At 37.2% G+C, this 15,806-nt stretch overlaps 2 protein-coding genes across 2 annotated transcripts; both read right to left on the bottom strand.

Annotated features, from left to right (window-relative positions):
• Nucleotides 1-8,427: 8,427 nt before the first annotated feature.
• Nucleotides 8,428-12,413, bottom strand: LOC147559738 (uncharacterized). The gene is made up of 4 exons (XM_086659211.1): nt 10,668-12,413; nt 10,420-10,432; nt 10,048-10,286; nt 8,428-9,993 (listed from the first exon to the last, which is right to left on the bottom strand). The coding sequence occupies exons 1-4, from the start codon at nt 12,411-12,413 to the stop codon at nt 8,428-8,430; spliced, it is 3,564 nt and encodes a 1,187-aa protein (XP_086515337.1).
• Nucleotides 12,414-13,963: 1,550 nt separating this feature from the next.
• On the bottom strand, nt 13,964-15,543 carry LOC147559737 (salutaridine reductase-like). The gene is made up of 4 exons (XM_086657865.1): nt 15,317-15,543; nt 14,962-15,223; nt 14,605-14,787; nt 13,964-14,501 (listed from the first exon to the last, which is right to left on the bottom strand). Exons 1-4 carry the CDS (start codon nt 15,361-15,363, stop codon nt 14,106-14,108), a joined length of 888 nt encoding a protein of 295 aa, XP_086513991.1. The 5' UTR covers nt 15,364-15,543; the 3' UTR covers nt 13,964-14,105.
• Between the last annotated feature and the right edge of the window lie 263 nt (nt 15,544-15,806).

Below are 15,806 nucleotides of genomic sequence, written 5' to 3'. Positions count from 1 at the left end.
TAGTCAATTTTAATTTCAAAGAATGTTGATTCTTCATGTAAGTCTTCAACAATATATGGTTTTCACCATTAAAAGTTTGAAGGTTTGAAGACAACCTCTAACTCTTAGATTTATCCCTACTTATTAATAGTAGGAGATGATGATTTAAAAGAGTATAAAGCAAACAACTATATTTGTTCAACTTTCATGGTGGCCTTCCTTTCAAACCCACAATCTTAAAAATCAATCTCTGCCCATGACCATGAACATCTTCTTCTTGGTAGTTGTTTTCCCAAATGTTGTTCTTCTTAAAACTCAAAAAAAAAAAAAAAAATGAAACAATGTTCAAACTCATGTTGGCTTCTTTCTCTTTCATTCTCTACTTTAAATTTCTAAACCCTTTTTCCCTCTAAAACCCCCATTCTAAAGTTCTTCTCCATGTTCATTCCATTAAAATCAAGTTCTAAGAAAATATTGTATTCAGTTTTCTCACACTTGAATAGTTCTTGTTCTTAGTAAGGGTTTCTTCCATAACAGTATTTGTTTATCATCAGCAAATAGAAATGGTTTCATATTTCATTTCTCCTTAGTCTCATCTATTTCTTAACTTTTCATTTCTCTCATTTTTTCTTATAATCTCTCTTGTCTCTCTTTTTATCAATCTAAACATCACACTTGCTTTCCTTAACCTAACTCATCTCTTTCTTCATAATGAACTACTCTTTTAATGTTCAGATTTCTTCTTAACTTGTTTTGTTTTACAATCGAACTTCATAGATTCGAAGTTCGAAAATCCATAGATTCGAAACTCTACAATCGTTAGATCAAGAGATGTTGTGGAGGAATGAAGAACTTGTGTTCATTTTTACTCAAAAACCGGTTTGAAATATACTTGCAAGAAAACCGGTTTGAAATTGTCGGATTGGTTAGAACATGAAGCCATGATTTTATTGAGTTTTTAGATAGAGAAAGTGAGGGTAGAAGAAGGCTCTCCTTGAACCAGGAAAAACAAAAGAATGGGGGAGGAGATTTAGGGTTTCAACTTCTAATTACGTGGGTGCCGATAAACTCGGTTGACTAAGTTTCAAATTGTTTGGCGTCTTCCCCGGTGTGCTCTCAAGAATTATGCTAGAACTTTTTGGTGCTTTCAAAAAAAAAAAAAAAAAAAAGACCATAAGTATTGTGGTGCCTATATGTGTCTTGTTGTGTGGTTATGTCTTCAAGTGTGCCTCTAAAATCCATTTTCATACTTTAGTTTTCTCACATATCTTTCTTCTTCGAACCCAAGTGGGTCAACCATTCAATGTTTTTTGTTCTCAATTTCTCATGCCCAAGTGGGCCAAGCTATTTAGCTTTTCTTTTCTCTCTCAAGCCCAATTGGGCCAAGCTTTTAAGCTTCTCTCTTTTCTCTTTCAAGCCCAAGTGGGCCAATCTATTATGTTTTTCTCTTTTCTCTTTTAAGCCCAAGTAGGCTAAGCTTTTCTCTCTTTTCTTCTTTCTTTCTCATTCTCAAGTGGGCCTAGCTATCATGCTTCTTCTTTCTTGTTTAAAGCCCAAGTGGGCCAAAACTACAACTAATCTACATCTTATTTACCTCAAGCACACACATTAAAGCAACACCAACATTAGTAGTAAGAATTTGAAGCATCATCAAGGAAAATCTATTCAAACTCACGGTCTTCCACACTTGCAAGTCCCATAAGTTTGAGGGGGAGTATTATGGAGGAAGCCTATGGAGGAAGCCAAATCATCATTGATTCAAGAGAAGAACAAAAGTTGTTTTGCCTTTTTTATTAAATGTTAATGTAATGAGTGAAGTTTTATTGTATCAAACCATTGCACTTATCAATCTTGATAAGTACATTGGTTTGAGGGGGAGTGTTAGAGAATAGAGTGTTAGAGAATAGAGTGTCATATGAGTCATGTTAAATAGTCCCACATTGGATGGGCTATTATTAGTGTTGGTTCCTTGAGCCTATATAAAGGCTTCATATGTAATAGCTAATATATCATCCAACTATCAATACAACTCTTCTCTCCCTCTTATATTTATTTTATCTTACAAAATCAACGTGAAAAACATTTTTGAGAATTTCTAAACAAACCTCAGTTTGCTCTAAACAATTTAGTAGATTTATGTACAAACTCGTTTTTGCCCAAAAATTGTTTTGCAAAAATATTTGCATTTGACAAACACATTGACTTGCACTAACATTTTAGCTAAAACATGTTTCGATTTGTCTTGCGAACAAAGAAGTGGTTTTCGCATTTTTCGTTATGTTTTCGACAGAAACGTTTAGACTAATGCATTTTTTAATTTATTTTTTGCTACAATTGAAATGTTATGGATATTATCCTTTGTATTTGACAAACTCATTGACTGAAAAATAATGGTTTGGCCAATGTATTATATATGTGGTTAACAACATAATTATGTGTTGTCAACATAGAAAGGCAAAAAGAGAATTATGAAAATATGAATGTCTTCTTAACAACATAATTATACATGTCGTGTACAGCTTAAACGGAATTAACCCTTTATTTTTTACATTAATTTTTTTCAGGATAATTTTTTTTTCCTATTTGGGCTCAAATTTTGAGATTTTCATGCATTTTCAAAAATATGTTGTGGTCAAACTGTTGCATACTTTTTTTTTCATGCATTCATTAAAAAATATTGTGGACTTATTTTATGTTTAATTAAGTAGACTCAAAATCAGGTTGAGACCGCTATTTAATCGAGTAAGCATCACGAGTCAAACAATATATATTTTAGAATCTTTTATGCAGGCCTTTCAAAACTTAGGGTCTGTTGGGTCGTGGAAAAATAGGATTGAGAAAGTTGTTTTCATAAGAAAATCGATTTATTACTGTTTGGTTTGATCAATAGAGTGAAAGTCGACTTCCTTTGAGAATTTTTTTTGGGAAAATGTCTTATGAGTTTTCCCACAAATAACATGGTAAAGTGGTTTTTTCATCTTTAACAAAAAAAAACATGCTCTCTATCCCCCTGTATTTACCTCTCCCTCTGCATATTTTGTTTCATCTCTCTCGATCACAATTCTCTTAATTCATGATCTCTTTGAATAAATACTCATCTCTTAATCTTTAATTTCTCTGAGTAAATACTCATCTCTAATGATCCAAAAAATGATCATCAATTGACTGCAGTGTATAAGTTAAGAAAAAAAAAAATCAAAAGTCCACCGAGTCAACCCATATCAAGTCAATAGGGAGCTTGAATCCGAAAGAGGTATGGCACTTCAACTGGTAATTGGGGGGGTCGGTATGATCGTCATAAGCGCCTAAGCCCTGCCTTGCTCAAATACAACGGCAACAAGGAGAATCATCCACAATAGTAAGATAATAGCAACAACCAAATTTAGAAGGAATAGAGAATGATCCCCATAAGTTGGCACGGACAAGTTCAAAAGGTCGAGAAGAAACAGGAGTGTTAGACGAAAAAAGTCAACTCGTTTGTTTGGATAAAGGACAAATATCACACTATTAATTAAAATAAACTTCATACAAGGAATGTTCGAAATGAAATACTTACAACGCAAAATAGAGGGGTGGCCTAATCGCCAATGCCATACATTGAAAGTATCACTACTAAAATTATTGCGAGGGAAAATATATAAAAAACAAATTCTAGGGTCCCTGCAAAAAAAGTAGAGTCCTTCGTGGGGATCACCAAGTCGATACCTCGTTCTCGTCGCTTGGTCCTGAAAGACACAGGAGATATTATCAAAAGTTACTCCACATTGAAGTGAAGAAGTAATCTCAGAAATTGATATTAAGTTCATTTTAAATTATAGAATGTGTAAAACATTATTAAGATAAAAAAGGTTGTTGAAAAGGAAACTGAGCCAATATGAACCCGTATGTGAGACCCTTCAAGTAGTCGGGTTAAGTAGTCAGGCGGGGCAAGAATATAGTTAGATAAGCCCGAGAGAGAACAACAAATGTGTTTTGAAATTACCTAATCGATTACCCAAGGTGAAGAGTAAAAATTCATATCGGTTAAGTTGATGCTAGGATCGTTGGTGCCATGAAGGGGAGTTGTGGTACCTATAGCGTTACGTTGTAGAGAGAAAGAGGGATTTTGGTGATGAGAGGAAGGGAGAGCCAAAGAGTTAGAGAGAGAAAGCGGGGAGAAAGGATAAGAGGTTATTTTTTTAATACATGATGGCCTCCGACCGACGGCCGGCCAGAAGAAGTGACTTAGGATAGAGAGGGACAGAGTTTTGTATACAGGGAATCTGAGATTCATTCGTTTAGAAAGGGAAGATCTTGATGACTTAAGTGTTGAAGTTGTAGAGAGGGAAAGAGGGATCTTGGATCTTGATGATGAGAGGAAGGGAGAGACAAAAAGTTAGAGAGAGAAAACGGGGAGAAAAGATAAGATATTATTTTATTTTTTTTAATCGATGATTGCCTCCGACCGGCGGCGGCAAGAAGAAGTGACTTAGGATAGAGAGGGAAAGAATTTTGTATACAGGGAATCTGAGATTCATTCGTTTGGAAAGGGAAGATCTTAATGACTTCAGTGTTGAAGTTGTAGAGAGAGAAAGAGGGAACTTGGATGTTGGTGATGAGAAGGGAGAGACAAAAAGTTAGAGAGAGAAAGCGCGGAGAAAGGATGAGATTATTTTTTTAATAGATGATGGCCTCCGACCGGCGACCGGCCAGAAGAAGTGACTTAGGATAGAGAGGGAAAGAATTTTGTATACAGGAAATCTGAGATTCATTCGTTTAGAAAGGGAAGATCTTGGTGACTTAAGTGTTAAAATTGTAGAGAGAAAAAGAGGGATCTTGGATGTTGGTGATAAGAGGAAGGGAGAGACAAAAAGTTAGAGAGAGAAAGCGGGGTGAAAGGGTAAGAGATTATTATTTTTAATAGATGATGGCCTCCGACCGGCGGCCGGCCATAAGAAGTGCCTTTGGATAGAGATGGAAAGAATTTTGTATACAGGGAATCTGAGATTCATTCGTTTAGAAAGGGAAGATCTTGATGACTTAAGTGTGGAAGTTGTAGAGAGAGAGAGGGACCTTGGATGTTGGTGATGAGAGGAAGGGAGAGACAAAAAGTTAGAGAGAGAAAGCGGGGAGAAAGGATAAGAGATTATTTTTTTAATAGATGATGGCCGCCTCCGACCAGCGGCCGGCCAGAAGAAGTGACTTAGGATAGAGAGGGAAAGATTTTGTATACAGAGAATCTGAGATTCATTCGTTTAGAAAGGGAAAATCTTGATGACTTAAGTGTTGAAGTTGTAGAGAGAGAAAGAGGGATCTTGGATGTTGGTGATGAGAGGAAGGGAGAGACAAAAAGTTAGAGAGAGACAACGGGGAGAAAGGATAAGAGATTATTTTTAATAGATGTTGGCCTCCGACAGGCGGCCAGCCAGAAGAAGTGACTTAGCATAGAGAGGAAAAGAACTTTGTATACAGGGGCAAGAAAATGAAAAGGCGAGCCAGCATTTAAAATTGACTGACGGAAATATGAAAAAGAGGGCTAAAATAGAAGATGGTCATCTTTAGGGTGCCATTTTGCTGAGTTGGTCATCTTTAGGGGGCCAAAATGAAATTAATCCATATTTTTATTTTTTAAGTTTTACTAGATTCCAGTTTCTATAAGCGCCCATGTCATTTTGAAGTTCTGTTAGAGTCCAGTTTCTGTAAGCGTCCCATATACAAAATAAAAAGTCCACTTCAATAATCTCATAACCTTATAAATATTCTAAAGGCTACCAAGTCTCTTCTAATTTCTACTTCAAATTTTTATTGACGGCCGACGCCATTTTAAAGTTTAACCGCGTTCCAGCCTCTATAGGAGTATAGGTACCCAATCGGCCATACTCAAGATACAAAATTCACTTAAAAATATTATTCAAGACCTTAATTGACATCCAGGGGCGGAACCAAGATGTTATACTAGAGAGGGCAAGCCAAAATTCTATAAAGTAAACTTCTACCTGAGAGTATACCCAAGAAAAAAACTAAGATTTTATATAGCAATTGGTCAATTAACTTAGAGTCCCTTACTACTTTGAAACTAAAATAAAAGTTCAAAAAGAGAACATGAGGTAGGTAGAGGGTTTTGAACCCAGGTCTTTGGATTGGAAGCATGTATGATCCACCACAAGAGCCAAAGTAGACTTCGTTAATTGTAGTAGGTTGGCTTGTATATGTGGAGACCAGGCCAGGCAACTGCCCAGCCTGGTCTCCACATAGTTCCGCCCCTGTTGACATCATAAAAAACACTCTAGTATATACTTTCTAGTCCACCAGTCTTTGGTGCATTGGTCGGACGCCCTAAGTCCATGAGGTCGTAGGATCGAGTTTCGGTGGAAGCAGTTTGCCATCAAGATTTATCCTAAGTAATTTAGGTAATAAATAATGTAATAATTTGTCGGTCTTTAAGCAACAAAGATGTTGGACTTTAGGTCTCTTTCATTCTTGGTTTAAATTAGACAGTTATCGTGCTTATTACATCTTCATGATGCATCAATGCCATGTAATGACTAACATATACCGCAGTCGAATTTAAAAAAGAAATATATATATATATATATATATATATATATATATATATATATATATATGCTTTCTAGTTTACCTCTCACTATCTAGTATGTAATAGGGTTCCACGTCTTCTCTCCCTAATATGCATACCTTCCATGTTTTCGTGATAATTTTTCTTAAGAAATACCATATTGTTTTCTATTTGTTGCATCCAACTTTTATATCATACTAATTTTATGTGAATATTTATTTTAAGGGTTATTTCTCTAATAGCCCCCAACTTTGTGACCAGCTTCCCGCCTGGCCCCCTAAATTAGCAAAAATGCCCATATGGTCCCCTTTTTCAGTTATCTTTAACTTTCCGTTACTCTCTCTCCTCCATCTCTTTTTCTCTCTCTGTCAAGTCACGCCACATCATCTATCACGCCACATCATCATCTTCTCCGGCATAAGTCGCCGGCCGGCCAAATTTCCGGCCGGCGACCTTTAATTTTTTTTTTTTTATTCTCTCTCTCTAAAAAAAAAAATTCTCTCACATCTCTCTCTCTCAGACCTCCGGCGAAGGGGGTTTCCGTCTGTTCGTGATGAACAGACCTCCGGCGAAGGGGGTTTCCGTCTGTTCGTGATGAACAGACCTCCGGCGAAGGGGGTTTCCGTCTGTTCGTGATGAACAAACCTCCGGTGAAGGGGTTTCCCTTCGCCGGAGTTTAGAGAAAGAGAAAGATGTGAGAGAAAAAAAAAATTTAGAGAGAGAGAATTTAAAAAAAAAAAAATTAAAGGTCGCCGGTCGGAAATTTGGCCGGCCGGCGATTTATGCCGGAGAAGATGATGATGTGGCGTGATAGATGATGTGGCGTGACTTGGCAGAGAGAGAAAAAGAGATGGAGGAGAGAGAGTAACGGAAAGTTAAAGATAACTGAAAAAGGGGGCCATATGGATATTTTTGCTAATTTAGGGGCCATGCGGGAAGCTGGTCACAAAGTTGGGGGCTTTTAGGGAAATAACCCTTATTTTAATTAATAAATTTGCAACATTCAAATAGTGAGTTAATTTGTTTTCTTAGACTTACATAATTATAACATTTAATATAGTTTAAATAGTTTTAAAATTACGTCATCATTGAGATATTTCTACTTCTAATTTTCACATTAACATATGTATTTCATCATAGTTTATGATAAAAAATTATTTTAACACAAATTATTCAAATATCCATCTATTACATTACATTTAATTTATTTCATTCTCGTACCATTGTAAGAAGGGTCCTAGCTAGATAAAATTTCACACCGGTCCTGAAAATCTCGACCAAACCACTTGATGGCTTAGGTACAGAATTTAATGGAGGTTGAACTAATGTTTATTTTACTGGTAGGAGTATGGAGAAGCTTCTTCTTTTGAATGGGTCCGTGGATTTGAAGAAATTTATAAAGATGATGAGAGAGAGTTTAGAGAGCGATAGAGTCGATTTAATTAAAACAAGGGTAAATTTGAAATAGAAAATCCGACTTTAACGATCTTGTGACTGTAACGGCAGAAAGGAGATCACCGAGTATTTTTGATAAACTAGGGTATAGGCGGCAAGCAGGTCATGGAGCCGTTTAAAAAATAATCCAAATATTGACAACCTTGATCTAGTCAAACTAGATTTTCATGACTACTGGGGTGGCCAACATATCCATAAGTCCGGCAGTCTTGGGTCGCCTAGCCAGATCGTGTAGATCCGGTTGGATTGCCCCAAATATAAGCCCTACTCGATTTTTTTTTCTTGTTGAAAGAGCCCTACTCAAGTTTTTTTTTTTTTTGAACAGAAATATCATTAAAACTCAAAAGATTACAATGAAGTCCATAAAGTAATGAAGAAAAATAAGAGGACTACAGAGTAACAAGTTAACTTCTAGGGACCCGAGACGGATAACCAAATTAAGGAGGATTGAACCAAGATGAAGCTAAATTATGCGCCAGTTGATTCTGAGAACGTGGACAGTAGGTTATCTCCACGCGGCATGAATATATTCTTTCACGTAACTCATTTATGACCGTCCACAGACGCCAAGGTATCGAAGGATCAATGGTTGTGATCAAATCAACCATAACCCTAGAATCTGTCTCCAATATAAACCCTCCTATCTCCAAATCAGTCGCTAACTCCAACCCTAGAGAAATGGCGAGCATCTCACTTTCTAGGGCAGTTTGTGGCTCGATCAGTCTAGTTTTTTCTCCGATGATGGTTCCTGAACTATTTCTAGCAACCGCAGCACATGATCCTCCATTAGATCTAAACGAACCATCACAGTTAATCTTCACTTTACCCATTAGAGGTGGGATCCAGTCGTGTTCCTGCATGCGATTATCAGAAAAAATAGGATTAAAATTAACATACCTCAGTGACTCCTTGGTTCGTCGCCAACATCGATCTATATCAACCGGTGTTTGGTTGAAGATTAGATCATTCCTCATCTTCCAATGATTCCATATCAGATAAGTTGCTTCATACCAAATATGGGAACCTATATTATCCTTTACAAGCATATCTTTTAGGGTTCCTATTAAATCGATAGTAAGTGGTTGAAGGTCCGGATGATTAGTATGATTAATAAGATCTCTGAACACCTTGCAGGTACTGAAAAGATGATCTCTGGTTTCGAGTTCTTGTCTATTACAAAGAATGCAGAAATTAGGTATGTTCGGAACCTTGCTACTAATATTTGTTAGATTAGGTAACCCATCATGGATCAACTTCCATATAAATATTTGAATGTTAGGATCCATATATTGCTGCTTCCAAAATTTCTTCCAAGGGAAGTTGTATGCTTGATCTGACAGTATTGGATTAACCTTGATCTGTTGATAATATGACTTTGAAGAAAATTTCCCATTTTCTACACATGTCCACATGAGTTTATCTTTCTGTTGTTGTTGCGGAATGTGTATACTTGATATGGCTTGAACAGTGGACTCATCAAAATATGTTTGTAATAGGTCCTGATTCCATTGGTATGATGATGAATCCCTCTTAATAAGATCAGCCACCCAAAAAATGTTGGATGGTAGTTCTCGAATGATATGTGGTTGGTGTCCTTGAATGTTAGGGATCCATGGGTCCTGTTGTATTTTGGTACTGGAACCATCCCCAATAATCCAGAGACAATTATTACGAATGGTGACCTTCGTAGTTATAATAGCCTTCCAGAAATTCGAAATTGATGAGGGACTTTCCGAAGTCCAAAAGTCATCTTCCTTAATGTATTTGGACTTAACTAACTTGACCCATATACTGTTAGGATTGGTGAGGAGCTTCCATGTAAGTTTAGCTATAAGTGATTCATTGACCTCCTTTAAGGATCTTATACCAAGTCCACCCTTATGCTTAGGACTACACAGTATATCCCATCGAAGGAAATGTAATTTCCTATCAGTGATCTCATGACCCCACCAAAAGGTCCTTTCTGCTTTCTCTAGTTTCTTTAGTACTGTCTGAGGCAAAATCTGAAAACTAAAGGGGTAAGTACAAAAAGAGGATAGAATAGTTTTAATGAGTACCGTTCTTCCTGCTTGAGTGATAAACTTTAGTTTCCAATTTGAGAGTGATTTGACAAATTTCTCTTCTAACCATTGGTGACTTTTGACTCTGTTACTTGGCTTGAGGAGGAAAGAACCCAGATATTTGGACTGATCAGTCATCAAAGGTGCCTGGAGTTGTGAGATGTAGATATTCTTGATGTTGGTGGGAACCCCTCTGCTAAAATGGATGGAAGACTTGTTGAAGTTGACACTCTGCCCTGAAAATTTAGCATAAATGTCCATTAATTGTATAACAGAGCTTAAATTTTCTGTTGTAGCTTTACCAAATATAATCAGGTCGTCCGCAAATAAAAATGTGAAATACTAGGTGCGGCCTGATTAATTTGGTACCCTGTAAATTTCCCTATTTGTTCATAATGAGAAATTAAGAGGGAGAGTGACTGCGAGGCTAGGATGAAAAGATATGGAGAAAGTGGGCAGCCTTGCCTAAGGCCTCTAGAGGCCGTGAAATCTCCAACCAGACTACCATTCAATTGAATGTTAAAATGGGTAGTGGTGATACAAGATAAAATAAGGGATAGAATGTTTCCATCTATGCCAGTGGCCCGTAATACTGCCTCGATAAAACTCCAGCTTACCCGATCATAGGCTTTGGCCATATCCATTTTAAGAGAAAAGTGGCCCTTCTTAGCATTAGATTTATTCATTGAATGCAGTAGTTCCTGAGTAATAACAATGTTTTCCATGATTTGTCTGCCTGGGACAAAGGCATTTTGTGTCCACATCACACAGTCACTCAAAAAAGGGCCCAAACGATTGGCGATAATTTTTGTGATGAATTTGTAGACCGAGTTACACAAGGAAATTGGACGATAGTCAGAGGCCATACTCGGGTTCCTGATCTTAGGAATTAAAGCAATTGTAGTATAATTAAGAGCTGGAGGGATACAACCTGATTCAAATGTTGACTGGATGAAGGTGATTAGCTCGGCTCCAATTGTGTCCCAATTATGTTGGAAGAAAAAATGTGGAAGCCCATCAGGTCCCGGGCTTTTAATTGCCCCCATATCCATAACTACTTGCTTAATTTCCTCGGGAGAAGGAACTCTTGAGATGTAGCTCAACTGTTCGGCCGAGAGTATCTTGTATGAGTTAAGAATCTCGGTCGGAGGGAGATCAATTGTATCTGCCTTGAACAAATTCTGAAAATAGCCAATGAATTCTGATTCTATTTCTTCCCTGTTTACTGTTCGAACGCCACTGGTTAGAGTGATATGCTGAATGCTATTCTTTTGTCTTCGAGCTGACATAGCCATGTGAAATGCTTTAGTATTACGATCACCATTATGTGCCCATTTAGATTTTGCCCTTTGTTCTGCCTTCAAACGTTGTAATTCTTCAAGATGTAGAATCTGTTCTTGAAGTTCACTTTCAATTCTTAGGGAATCCTCAGTGGGAGCGATAGCTTGAATATCAGTGAGTCGCTTTCTGAGAATCAGAAGTCTATTCTTAATTATACCAAATGCCGCTTTACTCCAAGTTCGGATACTTTCCTTAACTTGACCAAGTTTTTCTGGGAGGGATCCTCGACTTTGTAACCACGCTGTCTCGAAAATAGTATTATAATCCCGATGTTTAGTCCAGTAAGTTTCAAATTTATCAATAGTGCTTAGAATCTGACCCCGGACCTTTAATTTGAGGAGAATGGGAGCGTGATCACTGTTGTATCTAGGTAAATGGAAAACACCCGCTTCCGGAAATTGCAATAGCCAATTAGAGTCACACAGAACCCTGTCCAATCTTTCCCTTGTGAGATGATGAATCGATTGGTTATTAGTCCAAGTAAAGCCAGGCCCATTGAATCCTAAATCAATCAATTGAGCATTTTGAATAAATTGCTGAAAATGGGACAAGAAAGGAATATTAGTGGTACCTCCCCATTTATCATTCCTAGAGGATAAGGCGTTTAAATCGCCAATACAAATTAGAGGGTTATTAATACTACGGATCCTGGTTAATATGTTATTCCAAAACGATAATCTATCTTGTACCCTAGGGGGACCATAAATACACAAAATGTCCCAATGGACATGGTCCTCGGGACGTTTTACCCTAAGGTGAATTAAATTATCATTCGAAAAAACAACATTAACATCGATAGAATTGGTCCAATTGACAAGAAGGCCTCCACTTCTGCCATTAGCAGGAACATGGTGGTAATTATACAGACTAAATTTATTAAAGAAATGAAAATACTGATAATTAATAATACGAGTTTCAGAGAGGAAAACCAAATCCGGTTTGATTGAAATTAGGAACTGATTTAGTGTCTCCTTTGTCGGGGTGTTCCTTAAGCCCCGACAATTCCATGCAAAAATACTCATTGTTGGGGCGGCATTTGGGATGCCGGCACCCTTTCCTCATTACTATCTGCACCCGGTTGTCTGATAGACCTCTTATATTGACGTTTAGGTCTTTCTTCCTTACTCTCCAACATAATATGATCCACATCTTGACGACTTGTTACGTGAGAGGATGAAACAGTGATACCGGTCGGAACTGCTGTTGTAGTAACTCCTTGTGTCATTAACGGCCCCGTTCCTGATGTTGATGTGGTTTTGCATCGTTTTACCTGAGAAATACTAGAAATTACATCAGTAAAGTTAGAATTAAATGGATGTTTACCTTTTGTTTTCCCTAAAAAGTAAGACTGATTAGAATCTTCGGATCCATCAAAATCCAAAATAATAGGATGATCAAGTCCATAGGATCCAATTTCTTTGCCCTGATTACGCATATTAAACGGAACCTTGTACTGTTCTTTATATTTTGGAGCCATCGCCTTGATTAATTTCGATCTTTGTTCGTCTGACATCCTATGTTTGAGAAGATCGGCCAGTGCAAGCATGGTGGGGCAGAACTTAATCGTATGACCCAAAAAACCACAATTAATACAAAATCTCGGTAATTTCTCAACTCTAATTTCAATTGAGATAAGTTGGGTATTTGAGAGTTTGAGATTTACTCTAGGAGTCATTCTTTCAGTGAGGGAGTGTTCAATTCGAACTCTACCAAATGTACTCCATTTCATTGCATCTTCCATGTTAGTAGGGACATATCTTCCTATAGTAGACGCAAGTCGGTTTACTGTTGTACTATTCAAATGCCCAAGTGGAATACCATGAAACTGAGTCCAAAACCAGGCTGATTCAAATGTATGATCAGCGGGAGACACATCTCGCTGACAGGATTGAAAAACGACTAACTCTTCTTGAATTACCCAAGGCGAACTCTCTAGAGCCAATTCCAGTTCCGATGCAGTTAAAAATTTCAGGAGGAAGACATTGTCTTTAACCTCTGTCAAAGTGAATTTGTTCGGGCCATGCAAGACTTTAGAAAATCTTAACATTGCCTGTCCAACATCAACCTTTTTGGCACTTTGTATCCAAGCAACACCACTCTTAATGACATCTCCTCCCCACAATGGAAGGTCTTCCCCATCAACCGTGATAGGATCATGATCCTCTGTCATTAGGGAAGCAAATTGTCGAAGAAAGCTTTCATCAGTAGAATCCATAGGACTAAGAAAAGAAACAATGACTAGGGAAGAGATTAACTCTTGACAGAAAGTATCCCTAAAGGATCGTGGAAGGAGATAACCGTCCCCACAGGGACTTTATCTGTGAAATCTCAAAAAATTTTGAAAAAGAACAACAATAACCGTGTGAAACCGCCAATAACCGTATGAAGAAAGCCCTACTCAAGTTGATGCACTTCTTATCAACAAAAAAAAAACAGTTGATGCACTTTATGTAAATTTTGTTTAGATACGTAACCCTTCATCATAAATTTAGCTCGGATAGGTCAACTATCCAACGTTCTCTTTCCATGTGGAATATATATTTCTAGGAAAATTGATCGAAAATAACATACCAAAAGATTTACTTTATCGGTAACAAACTACATCATCTTTCATAACAATCTCAAATATAACATTGCAAAAATTCACTTGGTTACTAGAGAAAAAAGAGCCCAATCAAAGCAAGAAGATCAACACGCGGTTTTTTGGGTTGATTCTAAATTTTCGAATACAAGAAGGGTTTATAATTAATATAAAATTTCCCAGTAGGTAGATTATCAGGTGGTAGCAAGACAATTTTGGCAGCAATTTCAGCTGCTGAATCGGCCGAGTGATTCCCTTTTCCCCGAGTCATTGCAGTCTGAGTGAATCCGGGGCAAAAACAATTAACACTTAATCCATTTCCTTCGAAGCGTTTAGCTAGTACTCTTGAATAAGCATTTAACCCGATTTTTGAAACTGAATAATCTGTCCATACTTTAGGCCATCCTTCTTCCTCCCAAACACCACTTTTTACGTCTTCGAGAAATCTATTTACCACGAATTCGATACATTCTTCTGATAATTTTTCTTCATCTTCTAATATCTCTTTCACCATAGGGTTGCTAATTTTCTACATATACTTTAATTAGTTAGGCACTATTAACACTAATAGACATGAGATAGAAAGACGATTTTGATTCGTTTTAATTTACAAGAATAAGTGGAATACTTACATTTAATAATCCTAGACGTGAACTGACATTAAAAATCCGACTGATTGAATTAGACCGCCGGAAAAGAGGTAGAAGTGATTCAGTTAAGAATTTGGGTCCGTAATAGTTTGTGTTGATAACTGTCTCAGCGTGCTCAACTGAATTCTCGTTTATATCGTTGAATGATACTGCCGCGTTGTTTACCTACAAAATATGGTTTATAATACTTAATTTTGATACTATACCTTATACTCGTTTGTAGTTTCTTCTATCATTTTTCAAAATAAAATCGATAAATTGGAGAAAGTAATTCGCATGACTGCATGAGTTGAGCATGAATTTATAGGTTTAGGTGCAAGGAAGGTACATAGTACTTACTAGGATATCAAGGCCACCAAATATTTCTTTCAACCATGACACAAAATCCTTGATAGAATTAGGATCGATAATGTCTAATCGACAAAATTGAACATTTTCAAGTCCTTGAGATTTGAGTGATTCAATTGCTTCTTGTCCCTTTGATTCATCTCTGCAGGTCAGGACCACTGTTAGTCCGAATTCGGCGAGTTTCTTTACTAGGGCGAATCCGATTCCTCTGTTTCCTCCTGTCACCACCGCCACCGTCTTCTCCGACCACCACCTATATATATACTCAACGCCCCAAAGTCACCATATTAGTCCATAGAGAGGGTTAACAGATATTCAGAGAGAGAGAGGGAGAGGGAGAATTCACCTTTGAGAAGGAGAAGGTTCAGCTGCAGCTGGCTCACTGGATGCCATTAACAAGTAGAAGAAAGAAGAATGAGTAGGCTCCTCTGGTGGGGGGAGTAAGAAGAAATTCCAAGCAAGTGAATGCAATGAAACGGAAAGGGCTACATATATAATGTTTTGTATTCACATCATTTAAAACTCATCTTCTTTTGCTTCTTATTTAATGTTTTGTATTCAAATCATAGACCCGAAAGACTGTCCCAGTGGTACCGAAAATTTATAGTAGGTTAGGCCGTTAGGGTAAGAATCAAAATGGCAAAATGTCATACAGACATACTAGAGGAAGAGTTGAAGTAGCATTGAAGTTGTTTACTTTTTCTCCTTAGAATACAATTGATATGATTTTTTTTTGTGTGTTGCAATGTACAAATGATATGATAGACTAGGCAATGAGATCTTCTCCTTAAAAAATGTATACATAAATTGAGACCTATGAATCTAAATTATTTTAT

This window comes from Eschscholzia californica, unplaced genomic scaffold (assembly GCF_041429995.1).
Source record: "Eschscholzia californica isolate CP2 unplaced genomic scaffold, dmEscCali1.0.p SCAF_2, whole genome shotgun sequence".
In the NCBI taxonomy this organism is placed as follows: Eukaryota; Viridiplantae; Streptophyta; class Magnoliopsida; order Ranunculales; family Papaveraceae; genus Eschscholzia; species Eschscholzia californica.
This window is presented reverse-complemented; position numbering and strand designations above follow the sequence as displayed.

What these genes read in the sequence shown, in the direction of transcription:
- LOC147559738 (XM_086659211.1), bottom strand. Translation starts at nt 12,413, where the DNA reads ATGAGTATTTTTGCATGGAATTGTCGGGGCTTAAGGAACACCCCGACA. An exon ending in TCACTCAAGCAGGAAGAACG is followed by an intron (nt 9,994 to 10,047) that starts GTACTCATTAAA and finishes TTTAGTTTTCAG; the next exon opens with ATTTTGCCTCAGACAGTACT.
- LOC147559737 (XM_086657865.1), bottom strand. Translation starts at nt 15,363, where the DNA reads ATGGCATCCAGTGAGCCAGCTGCAGCTGAACCTTCTCCTTCTCAAAG. An exon ending in TTGGTGGCCTTGATATCCTA is followed by an intron (nt 14,788 to 14,961) that starts GTAAGTACTATG and finishes CATATTTTGTAG; the next exon opens with GTAAACAACGCGGCAGTATC. An exon ending in CACGTCTAGGATTATTAAAT is followed by an intron (nt 14,502 to 14,604) that starts GTAAGTATTCCA and finishes AAGTATATGTAG; the next exon opens with AAAATTAGCAACCCTATGGT.